This window comes from Falco biarmicus, chromosome 4, assembly GCF_023638135.1.
Source record: "Falco biarmicus isolate bFalBia1 chromosome 4, bFalBia1.pri, whole genome shotgun sequence".
NCBI classification, from domain to species: Eukaryota; Metazoa; Chordata; class Aves; order Falconiformes; family Falconidae; genus Falco; species Falco biarmicus.
This window is the reverse complement of record NC_079291.1, coordinates 91773681-91795788: the sequence shown is the minus strand read 5'-3', so window position 1 is coordinate 91795788 and position 22108 is coordinate 91773681. Positions and strand designations below refer to the sequence as shown.

General features: G+C 39.4%; 1 protein-coding gene across 4 annotated transcripts in view; it reads left to right on the top strand.

Moving 5' to 3' along the window:
• Nucleotides 1-22108, top strand: part of CNTN6 (contactin 6) — a 149559-nt gene that overhangs the window by 104951 nt on the left and 22500 nt on the right. For all 4 annotated transcript variants that reach the window (XR_008821757.1, XM_056338262.1, XM_056338261.1 and 1 more), the window contains exons 10-12: nucleotides 2304-2433; nucleotides 3498-3648; nucleotides 18841-18968. Coding sequence is in view for 3 of the 4 variants with exons in the window: in XM_056338262.1 (XP_056194237.1) it covers nucleotides 2304-2433; nucleotides 3498-3648; nucleotides 18841-18968 (409 nt within the window). In the remaining variant the exon portion in view is untranslated. The remainder of the gene's footprint in view (nucleotides 1-2303; nucleotides 2434-3497; nucleotides 3649-18840; nucleotides 18969-22108) is intronic.

The window sequence follows — 22108 nt, the reverse complement described above, 5'->3', positions numbered from 1 at the left end:
CAGTAACAGATATAGAATAATTTCCAAACCATGGGGCAAATTAGCACTTACTAGACATAGTACTTACTGGAAGCAAGTGGAGTGTGGTCTGATCTTTCATATGATTTTCTGCTGGAGTAGTCCTAAAGAGAACCCAACTAGCTTCTAAGAAGGCTAGCCAGAATTTACTTGGACTGTGATTTTTATGAACCTGTTTTTCCTCCTCATTGTGACCTCTTCCTAAGCAAGATTGTCTAGCTTCTCTCTCTTTGAAGACAGCAATACTTAGAATCTGTCATTCTTCAATTGCATCGTTTCAATAAAAAAGAATAAAACACTCTACAGACATATTTTCAGCCAACATTTTCACAGTGCTTACAGTGTATTGTAAATGGAATACTTGAGGCAAAAATGCTGAATGTTATCACTCAATGGACAAAATGGATAGTTTGGAGGTGAAAGTACAGGGGAGGTGTAATAAAATACTCAGTCTGTCACAGCACCCTGCTTAGTGGAAATATCGCAGGGAGAATGCCTTCCAGATGCTTTCTACCTTGGGGCTGATTCTGAGGATACTGTCAACTCTTCGTCAGACCTTTCTCCCTCACCACCTAGTTGGTCATCCCTGAAATATTCCTGCTTGTGTACGTGGTATGGTTTTCTCTCTGTCTGCGTAGCTGAAGAGAGCCAGCATAGAATGGTGGGGAATTTGGCATGTGTAAGAAACACGAGCATTGCTTCAGAAGGGGTTTTGCATTCAAAGGATGTTTGTAAAAATAGAACACATCGAGAGGATAGCAAAGAGCCTGGAGGTAAAACTAAGTATGCAAAAGATATCTGTAGCAAGAGCCTCAAAAAAAAAAAATAGCAGTGGATAAGTAATGTAATGTTGTTAATTAGTTTGCAGTACACCAGCCATTCAACTGCAGGCTGTGCTCTCATCAAATTTCCAAGCTAAACAAGGTTGGTCTGGGTCAATTCTTAGTTGGGAGATCTCCAAGGAAAAGGCAAGAGTGTTGGAAAATAGAGCTCTATGGCTCAATAGGTGGCATGCTCCCCTCTGCAAGCAATGCAAGAGAAATCCCCTGAACAGGCTGTGCAACTGGCTTATCTGTGGCAACATGGCAAGTCAGGTTATATACATCTAGCAGTTCACAAATGTGGTTTAGATGCTTGTATCTGTTCAGCAAAGACTATACTATATACTCTTACAATATATGCTCCCATTACTGCTTGAGCAGCAGGAGAGCCAGACTAAAGGAGCAACATAATAATAATAGTAATACCTGTTGTTGCAGACTTGCATTTGGTGATAGATTTATATTCCCTGTTGTGGGTTTCTGCCAGACTGATCTGTTTTCAGGAACATACTGTCTTCTCCGTCTCAGTGTTACACTTTGCAGCGGAGCTATTATTGTCTCTGGAGGCTAGTAATTGTAAAATCACAAAATATTTAGCTTTAAGTTATGCTTGCAGCATGAAACGGGCTTTTTTATATTTGCCAAACCAGAGCAAATAGAAGTTCTTTTAATAAGCCAGAACCCAAGCTCTGGTCCAAGTTTACCTACTGTGCAGCTTCCTCTATTTCAGCAGAATTGTACAGAAGAAACTTAGTGTATAGACATTCAAGCCACGAGGAGCATGCTGTCCCTCTGATCTGAACAGCTGCCTGTGGGTTTAGAAGGACTTTAGAAGCATTGGCTTTCAGTAGAGATTTTTCAGTGGATCATTTTTCTGTGACTTGTGATCTTGATAACATTTGAAATGTTTCTATTATTTGAGCACCTCTGTCTCCTGTGGAGCTTTTCTGATCATTTTAGATTATCATCATCAGATTCATCTAATCAGATGAGGGGATAGGCCATGCTTCACTGTGCCCCCAGAGAGGGCTGCAGGTGCTGCTTCTCAGGAGCCATATGGAAAGATGCTCCAGGCTCCCAGTGTGAAGGAGCTGTACCTGCCCTGCAGTAGCTACTGCTGCGACTGCTTCACCGTGAAGCACAACCACAGATTCACAGTTCAGCAATGCAGAGAAGCACATGCCACAGCTGGAACATCTGGGCAAGCCTGCCCATGGCAATGACTCTGCAACTCTGCCTGTAGTTCTTGAAAAGTTTGAAGAGCTGAGAGGTTTGAAAACATAACCACCATCATATAGCAAGGTATGTGTCACATTTCTGATGTATTCATCCACGTTGCTTCCAAGAAAATAACATTTCTGCTTCCAAATTATGATCAGGTGCATTAGTGTGATACCAAAAATCTTTGGGCTTGTACACTCCTTGGCTCTGTCAATGTTTTTTGCTTGTTTTTTCTTTTATCAGGAAAGAATTCAAATTGAAAATGGAACTCTTATCATACCTATGCTGAATATGTCAGACTCTGGCCTCTATCAGTGTGTGGCAGAAAACAAGTACGATACTATTTATGCCAATGCTGAGTTGCGGGTGATAGGTGAGTAAATGTCACTAAAATGAGCAGGTACTGAGTATAACAGGACACTCACTGAAAAAAAATTGAAATTAAGAAATTAGTAGATTAAATTCCAGCTGGCAGTTCAAGTATGCTGATTATTTCTTTGCTGTGTGTTCTTACCCATGTGGAAAGTTGGGTTTGTTGGGGTTTTCTATTCCATTTCATGACTGGTTTGGGGGAAGAATCTAATCCCTTGTGTGGTCTTTCCTTATCACATATGCACAAGCTTAATGAATTCTGTTTCTCACTTAGTGTTTTGAGTTATTAATAGTTATTCTGCAGTTTATAAAAAGTCATTTCAGAAAGTGGGAAAAATAATTTAACTATAAACAAAGAGCATATGGCAAATATGTATATAAAAACAAATAACATGTAGCATGTAATCTCATTAATGATTACCAGAGATGCACATAAAATAGAACTTGTTCATATTATAAAAAGTATTATCTTGTAGATATCCAAATATAAAGGTTTTTCAACAGCCGAATACTAATGAAAAAAGTAGAACACAGACTTTAAGAGCACCTAAGTATTTTACAGGTCTTGTGTTTTCTTCTTCTCCAAGAGTGAATTTCCACATAAATTACTGGAAAAATAAACCTATTTTCAGAAAACAGTGCTGGTTTAGAAACAGAAAGCACTGAAGCACTGTGTGTCTGAATACTCTGCAGATGAATACATGTGGCTGAGATCCCATGTGTGCTGTTTGTCCTGCTGACATAGCTGTGCTCAGGACCATCGCTCTTTATTGCAGGTAGACCTATTTTCCCAGTCTGCATGTAACCCTCAGGAAAGATTGCCAGAGCAGACAGTTTCTAGGTAGACAGTTTAGAAATGGCATAAATATGTAATAAATAAGATGCAGTGAATTCTATTCTTTGATACTTAAATAGATTTTTCATGTTAGATAGATGTGTACTTTTGCAGAAACCTCAAAAACAAAGCAATTACTAGATTCACCTACTATCTCACTAGAAGAGAAGAATTTAGCAAGTTCACTTAGTAACTCACTTAGTAAGCTCTTCTTTCTTCTCTCTTTCTAGCTGCAGCACCCGACTTTTCCAAAAACCCTGTGAAAAAAACATCTGTTGTTCAAGTTGGAGGTGAAATTACAATTGGTTGTAAACCGAGCGCTTCTCCCAGAGCAGTTATTAACTGGAGAAAGGGCTCAGAGGTTCTGCGCTGGAACAAAAGGTACAGTCATAAACAGTTGCTGGATTTGTTGAGTGTTCTTGGTTTTAATAATAACATTTAAACATCACTAAAACACATCTGGCTTAGTATTGCTTTTGACAGCCCATTGACGGAAAACTTTGATGCCAGAGGCCTATTTGTCTTTAGCAGTGGCCGTACAATTCTGTAGATATAAAACTGGTTGAGAACAAAGCCAGATCGAATACACACGGGTAATTGTATGATACATACGTTTGCATTCATCAGCAGTTAATTCACTGCAACCGTATCAGAGCTGACTGTTTACCACACACAAAGCCTGAGTTGAATCCGCTTCATGTAGGAGACATCAGTGGAGGCTTCAGGGAAGCAGAATATACCCCCAGGCTGCGGCATAATTGCTTTGCAGCTGTACAGGTTGTACGATAACCCATAGCTACATCAACCTCCGTATTCTCTGTCTCTTCTGTTTAGGCAGGATTTGGTTAGCTGCTGGACCAGAATACTGGCAGGGCTTTACTGACGTTTTGTCTGTGATGGTTAATAGCTTATTTGTGAGTTGCCACAAACCATCTGTATTACTACACTTGAACGTCAATTAAATAGTAAAGCATTAAAATAAAAAGCAACTTACTGACTTAAGTTGGGTGTACTATTCACAACTTACAACTGTGATGATATTTCCATATACAAATGTAGACAGATGGATGACATGGGCAACAGTGCCTAAGAACTGCAGTCCTCAGCATCTCTTTCTGTTCATAAATACAATGACAACACTGTTTTATCACACTGCCATTTTCAAAGACTGAAAACAGAATCAGTAATCCATAAGGCTCTGGAAATTGAGACCCAGATTTTGCACGCAGGACCAGTTGCTCAGGGAGGTTAGTTTGGGTCACGTAAGACTTAAAATTAACTATTATTCATTAAAACAGCATTATCCAAAACTCTGACACAAAATAAATACTTCCCTATCCCATAGTAAAGTAATATACAATAGACATAAAAGTAAATTGAAGTGTTTGTGAAAGAAAGTGCAAATCTGAGAAGTATTTCACATAGGCACTCGCAATGAAACAGAAAAATTTGGGTAAGCAGTTGATGCCACGGGGCATAGAGAACTTTCCAATGATTTCCCCCCCTTTCACTAATGGCAATTTAATTTTCTGTGTAATTGCTCATCTAATGATGAAAAATGTTCTTCTAAATGAGTGTTCAGTCAAATCTTTATTTGCATTTTGATTGTATGGTCTATTCAACAAAAATGCTTGTTCATTCCTATTTAGACACAGCCTATCCCTACGGTATGTAGAAAACATGCTTAGTTTGCCACAGGTAATCTCTGGATTTTCTGACATTGATGAGAACAGGAGCAAGGAGAGCATTGTTTAAAACTTAAATAGTGGAATTAAGCCTAGATCTTGAGGTTCTAGTACCCTGATATTCCCCAACCGATTTTCTTATAAAAAAAATATTAACTTACTGCATACAGTATTTACTTGTGGTTCCGTATTAATTTTCTAACAATAATTATAAGCACACTGAAATTTTTGAGCATCCCAGAAGGCCTTCTGCTGCTTAGCAGAAGTAAACAAAAGGAGCAGGATTTACACTGAGGCAAAGGGAGAGAATGTTTAAACTCTCAGTGTGCAAAATCTTACCAGTGTGTCCACTGGTGCAAAGTAGCATTTACAAGGCTTTTTGATTATTAAATGACAAAATCGCTAATGCTGTGGTTTTAAAGGAGAGAAAATAAATCATCTATACAGCATTTTTCCAGAAGTCTTTGTGTCGGAAAACAGAAGATGAAATAAGGGTTTGTATGGCTGTAATTAAAGTACACAGCTAATTAAAGTACTAAAATCACATGCATCTTTGCTCATAAAAAAGAGAAGGAGCTTGGTCTGCCTTTCTCTATAGATATGATTAAACCCTGACATGTCACATACAGATTAACTGTTTTAACTAAAGCATCCCTTATTTCTGCTCCCATTTTATTGTGCAACAATTATAATCTCTCTGGACTCCTTTATGAGCTCGTTTAAAAAAAATAATATTTGGTTGGGTTGTAAATGTTGAAAAAAAGGAAGCACTAATCCCTTCTGTTTCTAAGAGCAAAACTGATGGACGCGTTGCTAAATAAGTCAGATCACATAGCTTCTTCAGAATGACTTAGACAAATTCAGTCTTGAGCTACAGAAATAGAGCAACTAGACCTATTCCACCCTAAGGGGAAAGAGTATTCTTTTTCACCTTCTATTATCATGAGTGAAAGTAAGTTTATTCCTGATAGTCATCCATGCATGGTCACTGCTCTCCCTGATCATCTGAACTCTGAATGTAACACGGTAACACTGCTTTATATTAATGTGAGTTTGTAAGTGTGTAAAGAGAAGTGTGCTAGAACGAGACAAGCTAAATAATAGACTATATTAATAAAAGCAGCAAGAATTATTATGTTATTTCCTCTGAGAGTTTTTTATCAAGCATTTTTAAGTTTACAAAGCTGCAGTGTTTGGGCCCCAGCTATTTGATTTCCTGAGTCTGAAGCATAATCTTCTGTATCTCTTGCCATGGTCCGGCAGTGAAGGTCTTCAGCCCTCAGTTTGTTTCTAGGGGCACAGTTTCCTCCAGCCACACTTGTCTCTCCCATCCTCTCTGCAGCTCAAACGCATCATTGCCCAGATCTTCAAAAGCTTGTATGCCCCCATTTATGCAAAATACTTCATTGCATTTGAAAGACAGAAGTCCTTCAAAAAATTCCCAAATCAACCAATTTTTACTTAAGATGGTAAATCAAAGCCTGAACATACGTGTACCAGGTCTGCTTGGTGTTCCCACTCTTAATGTCCCCTTTCCATTTAGTATTTTACTTCAAAATTTTCAGAAATAGCTAAATTCCACCCTCATCCATATTGCTCACCCCCTGAATAGAGGGATTTGTCTTTGGCTCATGCTGCTGGCCACTTTAGAGAGGGAAGTCAAGGTTATCAGCTGCAGGAATCAAAAAGGAATTCCACAGCTAGCTAATCCTAGCTGGTTTTACCTGCTCTCTCCTCACTTGATCCCCCAATCAGCTTCTCTAGATAATCTAGCAGTACAGCTTGAGGTTTTCTTGTGGGCAATTAACCTCCTTCTTTGGATCAAAGTCTTGAGAAATGGGCTTTCAGGAGCAGTACCGCTTGTCTAATGGCCAGCTGCTTGAAAAGATTTTGTTTGCCCTTTGCCGAGTGCATGCCTTTTTCCTGGCATGTGCTGTGGATTTTAGCTCAATGTAGAAATGCAACAAAGAAAAAGAACAAGCTTCACGTTTTGAACTCCCACTCTGTGGAGCTGGACACAAATATGAACTATTTTCATGTATGCCATATATTCTAAGTTAGTGCAATTGAAGCTTTTTTCATCTCGCTTCTCACTTCTATCATCTCGTGTCAGTTGAGGAAAAGAAAGAGTAGAAGGGAACAATTCATATATTGAAGCAAATGTGTAAGTCTGGACATTGATCTCATCACAAATGTATGTTGCCTTAAGTGGATTCAGGATGAGGACCCTCATGGAAAACTTACTTTATAAAAATTCTTTTTCTTTGAAGCGTTTTAATAAATGGGAATTGGAAACCCTTTTGCTTTACCAGAGGGAGGTGCTATTCCTTCACCCTGAGTTGAGGATCCCCAGACACTGTGGTAAATGCATATAAACATACGTGATTCACTCCACTCAGAATTTAAAGGAGGATAGCTGAGGGAAAACTGAGAAATGAGGTAGGTTGAAAGAATGCATTAGTCATATACAGCACTTTCCATGCATTAATAATCAGTAATAAGCAAATATTCATAATTTAAATCTTTTTCTGGGGACTGAACTAGAGGTATGTTTAGAGGTCAATAAAATAGCCTCAATACTTGGCTCCTAGACTTGGTTGTAGGACACAGTTCAGTCCCATCCCTCTGAAGGGTGCTAATTTATTCTCTGCCATAAATAAAGCTGCTTGATGTGGTAAATGCTGTCTTCCATACCACGCTTGTTTTTGGTATTTTGCACTCAAGTTATCACCATTACTCAAAGGAAACACAGGAGAATGACTTAGCACCAAAATGAAAAGCTGTCTTTCAACAACCTTATGTAAAAACAACTCAGCAGATGTAGTGACTTGAAGGCTTCTAAAGCTATGGATGGGGGGAATTATCTGGTAATTGCTGAGGTTTTACAGCTGGCCCTTGGAGACTTGAACTCAAGGGGGTTTCTCCTGCTCCCATGTGAAGTGCAAGGACCCAGCAGGTTTCATTAACTACGGGGTTGGGTCTGCTCACAGCTGTGTGCTGCATCTGAATTGCTGTACCAGTCTCCTGGGCAGGACTATTCTCCTTCAGCCTTCTGAGCACTCGTGCCCACCATCTGCCTCTGCCTTTCCTCTGCTGCTCCACTGTTCAGAGTCAGATTCCAAAACCATGAACATTTTAACACATTTTAAACTCTTTTTTGTTATTTGGGAAAAGAATGCTGTCTTGTGACTGCTGTCAGAATTAGAGAAAGAGGGAGTTAAAAAATAAAGTCAATTAATTGGTAAACAGGAGAAGTCCTCAATCCACTGATCAAATACAACATACAAAACACATTGTACTGTGAAATAGTGTTTCAGCTTGAACCAATTTGAGAAGAAATGTGTCAGGGCAGTTCAACAAACTTCAATGAAACATTTCAATTAACAGAATGTCAACACTGTTTGTTTAGCTTGTGCTGAAACCTTCCAGAACATCCATTATCTTTATTTAAAAAGAAAAAAAAATAAATCTGCTTGGGGAGGGATCAAGACAAAATAGATTGAAAATTCAAAAATTTGCACTACTCTGCTAACAAAGGACAGATTGATGTCACTTAACTTTTGTTTAGCTGAAGTCAATATGCAGTCTAAGGTAGTTATTTACATTTTCTTGGCAGGCACCTCCATCTCAAATGAGATGCCTAAATTTTAGATGAGCAAAGCTGGGGGAATGAAACCTATCCACAGTGTCTGAAAAAGAATCCTACCTATATTGCAGTCTGACCAGATGAGTAGCACAGGCAGAGAGAAGCTTTGCTTGTAATGCTGCTTATTGCCACAAACCACCCTGCTTTATGCACCTGCTGTTCACAGATAAAAGTAGGATAGACATTTGTATGCTGGTAGCAAGTTTCATACACAACATATTTTCTTATGCTATTCCAGCCCTTACCATTCTATTCCAGCTTTCTACATCAATGTGGCTAGGTGAATAGCAATGGGATATTAATATTACTATTATTTTATTTTTTAAGTCTGGTTTTTGAAGCCTGGATTAAGTGTATCTCCATTTTTATCCTTCTTGCTTTTCTACCACAAGAAGCTTTGCATAGCTTTGATGATACGCCTTAACCCTTCTATCTTATCAGTGTCTGTGTGCTTGTAAAGAAGTTCATTTCCTATTTTACTTTTTAAATAGAGCACTTGAAGTGTGGGCATCAGCAATCACAGCAATTCCAGATATCTGAGACACCATCACTGTAAGTCAACATGAATACAAATTAAGCTTATCTCTTGATGAAATTCTACTTTTGCTTAGGGAACCAATGGAATTGATTCCACATCTGCTAAATTTGATTAATCACTTCAGTTTCATTCCTTGCTAACAAATTGATTGACAGAAATCAAAGGCATGGATTTACCTGCCTGCTTTCAGTGCTTGGTCTGAACTTGCATATTAAGATATGAAAATTCTTACAAAGCCTGAGATTGCTGTATAGAATTGCTTTGGTTTTTCATCTCTCAGGCCACACTACTACTACATATTCGGTGCTAACCAGACAAGACCCATCATTACACCCTTCCCAAGGGAATGCTGAGAGCTGCAAGGAGTGTTCTGTGTTCTAGCTAAAAATATTTTTTGCACAACTTACAGTGTGGCTTCTATATGAAAGATAGCAGAAAAAAGGGTATTGCAAAAGACTGGTGGAGACAGCTATAGCGTATTTCTTGAATATTTGTTTGCTAACAGAAATTGTACTTTTCTCTTTTCCAAGTTTGTTATAAGCATAGATGTGCAAGCATTTGCCCATGCTTCCTCCTGAATAATGTCATTGAATTAGGAGGAACATTAAACATGGCAGTACTCACTGAAGAGTGAGTACGCATGAGCAGAAATGTTTGCTTATCTAGCAAAACTAATGATACTGGCGTAAGAAAAATTTTACAAACAAAGGCTTGCCAGAAAGTGCCTCAGACTGACCTGAAGTACCTTTAGTCTTTCCTTCTTTGTGTTCACCATGTTTCCAGTTATTTTTGTCTTCTCCCCCAAGCTGAGAGTGAAGGCAGGGCAATGGAAAGCATATGAGTGGAAGATGAGGAGGGCGATCTAAAGAGAAGGAAGAATGAGCACAGATGAGGGGAAGAAAAAGACAATATTTTATTTTTCTTCTTAATCTTATTCTGCTTTGTTTTCCCCCTTTCTTCTTTCTGTGTTATCTTTCCATTTGAAGTCAATCCACTGCAGAGTAATGAGAAGGCAGAAGGGGACCCCCATTGCTACTTGACCCAATGAAATGCTGGCAGGCAGCAGACAGGGAATATTAGTGCAGTGGAAGACACAAAAAAGGGGCTTTTGGTTTATTTTCTTTCTCCTTAGAGAGTTTTGTAATGGAACAAGCCAATAAACCTAATTTCATCATGTATTACTGACTACTTAATGCAATAGCGTTTAGCACATCAGATAGTGTGAGCATCAAGTAAGCAAATGAACCATATGTTCTCACATACGAGAAAGAATGACAACCTGCGTGATGCTGGATTTATTACAATTTCCTTTCTGTATGACACCACTCTAATACAATTTTAAATTGTTCCTACTCAACTCCTGGGAACCTTGTTCAGGTGAGCCTTTCTGAGGGGCTGTCCTACATGCTGAGATGTCCCAAGCAGTCTGTCACTCTTCCATGTCATATGGAGTTGCAATAAGCTAAACCCCAACAAATGTCAGTGTTGTGCCCTCTCTCCCATTTGGTTCATGTTTTATCCCTGCTTCATGCACGTATTCTGGTTGATGTTCAGGATTTGATCCAAAGCCAGCTGATCTCATTGGAGTTTTTTTTCAATGACTTCAGCAGGCTGTGAATCAAGGTTCCTAATTAGGAGTTTGCACAAAAGATAACGAGAGAATGCAACCTTCTGTGCTTCTCTTCTAGTCCAAGTTGTACTGCCGTGAACATCATTACCGTTGCACTATTCTGTACACACTATATGGTGTGTGTTGCCATAGCATAAAAAAATACTAATATTGGATGAAGAAAATGCTGCACAAACCACAAATAAAAATTAGTTCCTGATCCTAAAAGTTTTCAACTGAAAAGTAACATCAGAGGTAACAGATCAGGATATGTTGGGGAGGTGACGCTAAAAGGTGCAATAACGTTGATTAACATGACAGACATGTGGGCTCTTGCCCATGATGCTGGAGGCACAATGAACAAAGAGTCTTCTGGAAAGGAGTTTCTGGGATCATTTTGAGGGTGAAAGGTGATGTGAGTGAAAGCATAGAAACAGCACCTTGAAAAAGTGGATTGGCCAGCACAAAGGGTTTGTAGGAGAATACTAACAGCTCTGGTTTAGGCATGGGCTTTTATTAGAAAGAAATACTGCTTTTTAATCAAACATCTTTTCTATGAGAACTAAAAATCTCTTCAGGTTTTCAGTGAAAGGAGGAGCTGCTTAAGGGACATGCACAAGTGGTAGAATATGACTCACGTTAAAAAGACATACAATTTCTATGCTCTGCCATGCTTTGAGCAAGGATGTGGGTCTGAGGCTTCAGTGAACCACATGGAGTCCCTGACATTATTGCTTAAATTAAGCATAAATCCAGTAGCCCAGTGAGGATTGCCCCAGGGTTTCCTACAAGCCCACAGGCAGCCCAACCAAGAGGCACGAGAAGCTAGAGGCGGTGAGAGCAAGGGCATGTGCAGCTGAAAAAAGGCTGGGTCATCAGCGTGGAAACTGAAATTGCTGAAGGTGAACACTGTTCGTCTCCAGTACTGTCTGTCTGTGGGGGTGTGCGCACATGAATGTGCTGTCCAGGCTTTCTGAAAGCACACCAGTACCACACTGTGTACCTGGTGTCAGTTGCTTGTTGTATATACAGAACACTTTAAAGTTAACAGCAGGTTTTATTGTACTTTTATTATTGAAATACATTCTGACAAGCAGGTAGGGAAGAAGATTCCTGTAAGTGAATTGAACTCCCACGCAGAGGGTAATTCAGGGCCTTATGTACTGTTTAAATTCTACTTAAGTCTCATATTAAGAGCTTAGTCTTACATCTGGAGTGAATTTGCTTGTATGAATGGCTGTGTCTGAACTCCTAATGATGTCTGAATCATAAAAATGATGATTAATGGTGGGATTAGATTGAGGAGTAGTAGTAGTGTGGGCATGCCATCCTGTACTGGAAGAACTTTCCTTTGACGTACCAGAGTTACAAAGATTTCATAAAAACAGCAGAACTTGTTGGCAAATATTAAAAAGTGGCAACCTTTTCCTTTGGCAGTTCAGTTCATTTTCTACCTGGATTCTCACCACAGAATGTCACAAAATCTGGTTCCTGAGCCTTTCCTTCTCAGTGTACTACTTTATCACTAGTTTTTTCTGCTATGAATGTTCTGACTATCAATGTATGGCTACATAAATGCAATGTTTCGTTATGTCCTGTCCACAGGTGGACTAATAACCAAGAAATCTTGCTTGTTGCCTGGATGTGCTAAGGTCTGGCTCTTGGATCAGTCCAGGATTATACTACTACTCTCATGACATCTGCTGTTTAGATGCAGATTTGAAATAGGGCAAAGACAGCTACAGGGGAGAAAAGAGCCATAAATGGGCCATATCTCGTAAATATGACATGAGACCAGGTTGTTTATGTGGAAAAAGACCAGATACATGGAAAGCAATGTTTTTTGGGGGTTGCGTGCCTGTTTTCTTTCATTGCTAAACTAGTTCTTTGGTTGGCATGCCATTCTTTCCCGTACACGTAGAGATGCTGCTGCCCAGTATTCCCTGGCTGCAGGTTTTGAGACATATTGCTACAATAGATTTAGATACATGTCTACTGACATGGTATTCCGGTCACATTTTTCTTTGCACATCACACAAGAACATCTGTCTTGCGTTTAATGCTCGAGTATGTTAAAGACAGGGCAAAACAACTTTTGCTATTTTATGTTAAAGGGAGTAGTACCATTTCCTGAAAAGACTCTATTTTGTCTGGAAGCTTTATGATGGAGTATTACTCAGTTCAGATGTCTGTTTGTGGTCCCAAATTTCAGAGATCTTATGCAAAAATAATGTTCCTTTTTAGGAACAGAGGGGAATTTTAGGAAATAACAAAAAGCAGTATCATAGTGTCACCTTCTATCATTGCTAATAGTATTCTTTTCCAAAATATTTTAATAAGGCTATTCAGCTAGATTGTGTAATTTTGTTTTGATCCAAATAGGTAACAGAGTTTAATGACATTGATTTTATTTCCAGTTAATTGCCAGTCAACTCTGAAGCTCATTTATATCAGCATGCAGATAAGGAAAATCTTCTTTTAAGCATAGTTTATTAAATGGAAATACTATTAGCATACAAATGACACCCAGAATAGGATAAACAGATACAAAGATCATTAACATATAATACAGACAGTCGGATCTCAGATGGGACTCAGCGGGACCTTTTCAAAAATACCAGGGCTGTCATCAGCAGGTACAATTCATTCACTCAGTCAAACTTTACTCACATTTCTATCTGCATACATCACTAGTAATTCTGAGTCACTGGAGAGCTGTGCTCATGTTTCTGCCCCTCACTTACTTCCCCTTGTACTTTTTAATTCAGCCTCTCATGCTTTTCCATCTTTGTAAAATTAGAAACTTCATTTGTTTTTTCAATGTCTCCTAGCATATCTGAAGAAATTTATAAACAATATATCTCTGCATAGCCTATGAAAGCAAGAGTGTTTTTGCTCTTGAGCAGTAAAGTGAGACTGAGAAGACATGGTTTCAAATAGGATTTCTCAGATAATAAAAATTACTTGCCTCTGATTTCATCAGATCCAGAATACTCCCTTTTTATCTGCACAGTGCTGTGATGATGACTTCAGTAACATTATGAGGTGTCAGACATTTGAGGTTAGAGGGAGACAGAAGAGTGAATCTTTACATTAAGTATCAGGGTTACTTTATTTTGAAAGGAATTACTTTATGCCCTTGAAGAGATAGCTACCCTACAGGCAGTGCTGAAATCTGCAGAAGTAGGCTTGATTCTCCCCTAGTTTGACACCAGTCCAGATCAACTGATTTTGATGGGGATTTCAAAGAAATTTGCTGTATTGAATTAATGCAATTCACATCCATGAATTAAAATTGCACCTCTCTCTAAAACAGATTAGATGAACAATACAGCAGTGCACAAAAAATACCTCTGCTGCACTTTAAAATCTAATGAGTTGACACCTCTTTCTTTTCTCAGATTTTATTTTTCTATCAGCCTTGTTAAATACATATTATTCTTTCATGCTCTTAAGATCAAAGTAAATAGCCATCAACAATCTTTTGTTCACATGAGACAACACTTTCGGAGATGGTTTGTTTGGCCTGGTTAATTAAAAGCTGTACCTATCATCCCTGCTTGATTTCTCAAGTTCTTTACTTAAAAAGTATGTGTGACAATTTTAATGAGCTCTCACTTCTTCCCAGTCTCATGTCTTCTGTAGAAACATAGCAAACTAGTCTTTTTGAACATTATGCAGAGTTTTGCCTCCAGCAGATCTTGGGTAGGCTGTTTGTTTTCTCTTTCTGCGTATAATGCTTATCTTAGTGTACTAATGGAGTCACTCAGAGAGGACAAGGACGTGGATCAATCCAATGTAATAAGTAGATTAAAACCAAACAAAAATACGTGGCTACACTTAAATAAACCAGGGAAGAACTTCTCACAGACTGTCATGGGGCTCAAAGGGCTTTGAATTCATTCCTGAAGACAAATTTCATCCCACATAGAAAGGTACCGTCTCCAGTTCCAAACCCTGGGTTACGAGTCACTGAATGCTAGGAAAAGACCGTGGTACCTTCTACTGCATCCTTACCCTGCCCTCGCCCTCTGCCATGGGCGTCCTGCAGGTGGGAAATTGGCTCAGCGTGTCTCTGAACTGGGCTTTAAAAGCTGTCCACCTTCCTGTGATCCACATGAAGTGAACCACATCTAACACATCCATCTTTTTGCAGGGTAAGTTCTCGGGCCTGTTAGATACGGAATGATATTTCTGGGTATTTCCAATTAGCCCTTCGCTACAGGACCTTACATAACTGATTTATATAACTGGATTTCCATTTTTTCCTTATACCAACTTTGCTTAATTGAGCTGTTTACCCAGAGGTAGCCCCTGTGGGATTCAGCAGAAATATGGGTGTCAGCACTAGTCTGCTAAGGATTTAAGCATTTTGTAGGTCAGAGATGCCTGTTTAGAGTTGGGCTTATGCTTAAGCAATCCCTAGCTGTGACAAGGCTTTATGAACAGCTGCCCCAGTAGCTCCCAGTAGCTCATCTCATTCTTCATTTTTCTCCTCCTTTCACAGGGATGCATTTATCAGATCTGCTTCAGATCTTTTGCTTTTTGTCCCTCGACAGGCACTTATCTACTTATTGAGAGAAGTCCAGTATTCCTAACAGAAAAAGATATTCTACTTGCATTATATTGGACAAGTTAAACTTTCCTGTCTTGTCGCAGTGCTTGGAATTACCTTGTCTTCCAATGCAAATGCTAAGAATTATTGTCTATAGCCTTCACACAGTCTAAAATCTTCTGAAAAGTTAACAGTTTTCAGCAAGCCTTTCAGCAGGTGAGACATGTGTTTCACAGCTTCTTTTAAAATCATTTGTTAGAGCTTGATCCGTAGCCCATTAAAGGAAACATTCCCATTGCCTTCAGAATCACAGTTCCATTATTTGAAAGACAAATGGAAGAGGATAAAGTGCAGCCTCTCTGAACCCACCCATGGCGTAAAGTCATGACTCTCAGGAAGTTTATGGCAACTTTGTTGTTCATGGGAACTGGGTTGGTATTTCATATCACTTTTTTTTCCCTTGCATTTGAAATGCACCATCTTGGTTTTCTGCTGTGCTCTGCTTTCTCATCCCTCTCCTGACATGGACCTCAGTACAGCTGGAAATTACTCACTTTTTTTGTTCTTTAGTTCTCTTTCCCACTAACTAAATACTCTGGAGTCCTCTGTGCTTTTACATAAATTCTGTCAGAGTATCTTATTTACTGCTAGCTCCCTAATTGTCTTTAGGTAGTGTGACCTCTGTTTCAAACCACTCTGAATCTTTTATTAGTTCATGGTTTCTCTTTGCTAAGCTCCGTTTTGATCTATTGAAAGAGCCATTCCATCCTCAGCCTGCCCAGGCATTGAAATACTGTTTCAGAACAGCATTTCTTCAGATCAAACATTACCTCAGCAGCTCTTGACTGGGTACAAACCCCTCTTAGTGGATAAACCTGGAACCTGGGAATTATTCAGGTCTCAATTCCTAATGAAGACGGCAGGGAAAAAAAAATATCTGAGTGAGACGTGACTAAACTTCACTGAAAAAGCCCTAGCCAGAAATCCACAGGGGGCTAAGCACAGAGCCTGTGCATTCAAAGATTTGCCCTTCATTATTCTGTATTTTTACAGAGACTTTTTTTCCTGTGTATTTACCTACATTAGAAGCTTTTGGGGACTGAGAGGGTTTTTTTGCCTCATGCCTACTTCTGGATTCCAATTTGTGCCTTGAGCTTTTAGGTGCAACTACAATAAAAATAACAGGGCATCAATATTTGATGGTGAGAAAGACGCTACGGTGGCTTGTTATAACTTATTATTCAGGTGTCCAATTTCTGAACATTTGCTTGAATCTCTTTTGATACTCTTTGATGAAGCCACCATATGTTAGCTAACCAGTCAATTGAATCAACAATTTTATCACCAGCAGTTTCTAATGAGGGTGTTTTCTTCTGGCTGGTACAAACTGATGTGAAGAAATGCATCATTAATGCAAAGAAAATTGCAGAGGCAGAACTGGAATACTCACAAATGTGTTTCTTCATATTTAAATCTGCCTTTGAAATACTGTCATCAGGTGGGTCCCCATCCTGAGGTGGAGAGGAACCCATAGTCTCTTGTTTTGATGCACAGCATCATGAAGCCAGCAGAAAGGGTCACTTCTTTCATGCTTATTCATTCTTCCTTATCCACAAAACGTCATTGAGTAGATACATCATTATACTGAAGAGCGTACTTTCTTGCTTCATATTTTGCTCCTCTCCAGTTTAAGATGGCTATATGATGGGTTATTAAACCCAAATGTTTTCTCATCATACTACAAATTGCATACAAACAACTGCTGCACTACCTGATGATTATTGCCATGGAAACAAAGAATTTTTTATTCAAGCCTAAACCCCTTCCCCTCTCAGCTCCACACACCGGTGACAGAGTGCCTGGCATCATGGGGACATCTCAGCTTTTCTCACTCCTAAATCCACCCCTTTCCTGCTCAGGAGCAGATCTTTCAACAGGGTACGGTCAGACAAGAGTGGGAGACATGACCCTGGGGGGTCGTAAGCAAGAAGACTGACAGGAATCCAAGTCTAGTGCTTCTCTTCGTCAGTTGAGAGCCTGGGAGCGTGTACTGGGAAGCAGAACAGGGTCTAATGTGTTACACATAGAGCTGCAAGTGTATAAATACCAGAGCGGAATGCAGCATGATACTACGATGGGTTTATGTGTTTAATGGCGATGATATTACTGCCAGCTTCAACTTCTGCTCCTGTTATTGTTTGTTTCCTTTAATAATTCATTGCACCATCCGATCTTATGTTGTTAGTAATAAATATTAAATGTCCAAGCTGTGATGCATGAATTAGGTATTTTCTTTTTATAAAAGGATTCTTGTATTAGATTTAAATGCCAATTAAAAGAGGAATATAGAAGTACAATGGAGCACTTCTGTGAGCGCTGGAATGAATGAAGCCTGGTTTCCTGTGAATTTTTGACTTATAGATGGATTTTGTCACATTCGAGAAGCCATGGCACTTGAGTGCAGCTCTTCATTGGTTGGGTGCAGATTCTCTGATGCCTACTAGGGACTGTGCTCATGCAGTGGCCTTACTGACAGGAGGGCCTGTACATAGAGACCCTGACCCAATTTTCATGAAACTTTCAGGAACTTCATGTCTTCCAGCCCACTGTCCTTCTTCTAAACTCAGAAAAGAATTGATCAAGAACTTGAACATCTACCAGGTGCAACAAGTGGATGGAAGAACTGAAACAAAATTAACAAAACTTTGTAGGGTAACTGTATTTTCTATCCAAAAGATTATTGCTTACCTAATTCAGTTTTCATTTTCACATTCTCTACCTTTGATTGATATGTGTTCTCTATGTTTGTGAAGAAAATCCCCAAACCCTCAAGTGCTGCCCTCATATGTACAAACAAAAAAGTGCCAAACTCTGTACTGATTTACATCTCAAAGTATCTCATTGACTTAAAGAAGCATATGAACAAACTTAGAAATTAATTTCATCCATAAAACCCCGGAGCGGTCCTGAAATTACTATTAAATGCGATTTACTGAATACTCTGCAAACTGGTGTAAACAACATAGAGACTAATAAGGTGATTTGAGGGCCCTATGAGACAGGGATGTATTTGATTTGGTTCCTTGGCTTGTGAGATGGCATTTCAGCATCTCAGCTAGTCTGCTAATACCTTTTAATAATCCTGAAAAAATTGCACAGCCATCTGGGCTCAGACACAATATGAGTATAGCATAGGAGCACTGGGATCTGAATTCGTGCGCGCACACACACACAGGTAAAATATAGCACATTTAGGTAACAAGTTGCGTCTTCCTTCTTCCTCTTGAGACTCCAAATTTTGCTGCAACAAAGTCAGCTAGGTATGTTAATGGTCAGCTCCAGTATGTTAATATAAGATACTTAATGTAGAAATCAGTAATAAGCAGGGGTGAAAATTGATTCATACCTATTCAGCTTGCTGTAGAAGATAAAAGTTATAATGGAAACGTTTAAATATTAAAAGTAGCATTGCATTTCTGTTACAGTTCCCGTAACAGAAGTCTTTTTTACTTCTTTTTTGTTTGTTTATTTTTTCCCCAGGGTCACCTTTCTAGAAGATGGCAGTCTCAGACTCTATAACATCACCAGATCAGATTCCGGGGTGTACACTTGTGTAGCAACAAATCAGTTTGGAGCTGCCAGAAATTCAGGAAACCTGATTGTGAAAGGTACTTTAATTTTGGGGGGCTTTTTTTGTGCTTTATGAATATTAGAAAGTATGTGCCTTTTTCATTGGGATGCCCAAGCCTGTGCTGATCAGTGCTAGTATTGGCAGGTTTTCACTTGCAGTTTAAAGCTGAAACTAAAGCTGTCCACTGCCTGCAGCAAAGAAAACCTCATGACTGCACCACTCCCATGATCAATTTGTTTATCAGGGGGGTCTTCCAAGATACCCACAGAAACAAGTAGCAACATTAAAAATAATATTTGCACAGCAGTACCATTTACACATCGCAGGTATGGGCTGTGCTGCTGCAGGCACTGGGGTGTGGAGACAGATCAGTGTGGAGTCAGTGTGTGTACCCTGTACAGTGTGCTTGGATGAGTGAATTCAGCTCATTTACGATTTACATCACATCTGAGACTGCAGAAGAGACTTCAAAGCTGGGGTGCCAGAAAGAAATAAGATGTTATGAAATTATCAGATGGGTTTATTTTCTTCAGCGTGGGGCAGATACATGTTGCATACGTTGCATTCCTGCAGAATCTGAAGCCACTCACTCCTGTGCATTCCAGCTGCTGTGTGCTACTCTGGTAGATAACTCCAACACAGATCAGAGCCAAGCAAAACCTCTTCTTTGGCCATTCACAGGACTTTTGAATCTGAATATGTATAATGGCCATCTCCCACAGCTCTCACCCTAATTGCTGCATTAATAATAAAACAAGGCATCTGTTAGGGTGTCTTCTGTGCTTTCATACTAGTTTGTTTTCCTGGATGTTAACACTAAGACACTTCATTTCAGAGGACACCCCTTTGTCTGAAAACATATGATTTTTTTTGCTGTCTTCTTACATTACATTTTGGTTTAATTAAACTATTTCAGCCATTAACTACAGGTTAATACAACTAAACAGATGTCTTTCTGAAGGGAGAGCATCCCCCTTTCACATTACCATTGTTTTCTTCTCCATTATGCATACGAGATAAAATTTTAATATTCTCCGTAAAAAGAATGTGACTTGCCTCTTTGACAATCATCGCTATGAACTTGTCTCATCAGGATCATTATAAGAAGCCAAATCGTACATCCTCTAAGACAAAATGACTGATGGGATGTGATGAGATGTGCCATAGTGCAACTACCTAGTTATGCATGATGTTTCCCAAACTTTGTATAGATGTCAGCAAGGACTGGCCTGTCTGCATAACACTTCCAGCTCCAGTGCTTTCTCCTTCTGTTTTGTCTTTTTCTCCTCCTTGTTTTTGATGAAGGCACCAAGTGCAGGTGATAGTCTGCCTGTCCCATTTTGTAGCCCTTGCATATGAAACAAATAACCTTTAGGACTGGAAAGCCATGTTGCCATCTTCTGTCCTTTCCCCTTCTCTGTCTTCACTGCAAGCCATCACCAGGGGGGACACCGAGTTTTCCCCAGGCTGCTGCTTTCTTTGCTTTCAGTTTTTATCCAGCTGTGGTAGGCTTGTACAAAACCATGGCTGGGAGAAGTGGGAGACACAGTATTCAAAGCCCTTGACCGAGAAGTACTTGACCCTGGTGTCCTGTACACTGGACAAGTGCTGACCCGTGAAACTCCAACCATTAGCACAAAAAGTGGACAGCCCCTGGGTCATGTGCCAGTTGCCCAGCAAGGTGTGTTGTCACAGAAGAGGATCTTTTGTGCAAGATCATACTTGGGTGACAGTCCTTACTTGCTGAAAGCTTAAGTCGCAGCAGGCACAGCCAGTGTTTGGGCACCTGGCTCTGTTTAGCTTCTCCTCTTGGTCTAGGCAATGTGTTGTTGCTGTGTTGCTTTTGGATGGGGGCTCTCACTGAAAACCCTGGCAACTTCAACACCTAATACAGCTTTTCAGACCACCTTGGCGAGGCCAGGAGTTTTGTTCGTAGATGTGATGCGTTAGTTGGAGGTGTATAAATAGCTTTCCTAACAGCCATCCTGTGGTTATCAGTTTAAACATCCAGAAAATCATGTTATCAGCTAGGAGACACATCATATCAAATCATCACATCTGCTGTAATTCTCTTTCCCTCCAGAGCTGCAGCTTTGTCTGCACTGGGGCTGAGCTCCTGGTGTAACCACACACCCTGGCTCTGGTCCCAGTCCAGTGATGCTCTGCAGAGGGGTTCCTGCCCTGCAATAGTTTCCACCCTTCTTTGAAACACAATTAAATATGTTGTGGAACATATTAAAGTATATGATGTCCAAAGCAATCTTTTGCTTCAAGTTTTGCTGTGCTGTCTCCATTAGTAAAAGGAATTTGTACAAATTTACTGCTCAGGTGGACTAGTCCAGAGCTGGAGGACATGAAAAGAGATACTGTTTGTACAGATATTCCTATGAGCAGCATATGAAATGAGTATGCTCTGAGCTTTGATCAGTGACAGAAGAAAAAGGAAAACGGAGGCAAACTTAGTATGTATTTCTTTTCTTTGCTTCCACATGATATATTCAATACAGACTTTTTTATAAAAGTATTCGTATTTGTTGATTTTAAATGAGAAAAATTGAGTTTATAAGTGGAACTTCTGAGGTTACAGTAAGCGTATTAATCAGTTTTGCAAAACAGCTAACAACAATAACGTCTGCAGTTACAAGAAGAGGAGCACATTATTAAATGTAAATTTTAACTCTTTTTTTTCTTAATATTCTTGTTTTCAATGACTTCAGAATGGTTACTGTAGCCTGCACGCATGACCTCTTACCTAACCTACTGCATCTGGCAAAAATCTTTTGCATACTCATATTCTGAAAGAGCAATTAGCATTGATGCAGGGCAACATGTAATCTGAGACGATGTTTCAGCACAGCTAGCAATGAATAAACCAAGAAGTTTAGGGTTTAGGGATCTCTGACTTCATTAAGGTTATATACCGTTTCGCATATCACATATATACATCCTAATGGAGCAATATGGGAAAATCACATTAAAATATGAAAAAAAATGTTTTGTTTGGCATTTATGAAGTTTATTAAAACACTGAGTAACAACATGGTATAAAAATGATCTTGTTTGCAGGGAACATTTGTTTTTGTTTCCCCTCTGGAGAAGTTTTGGCTGTTCAATTATAGGCCTCATTGCTTCAGCATTATTTTCAACTGAAATGTCAGAACTTGGAAAAGCATATCT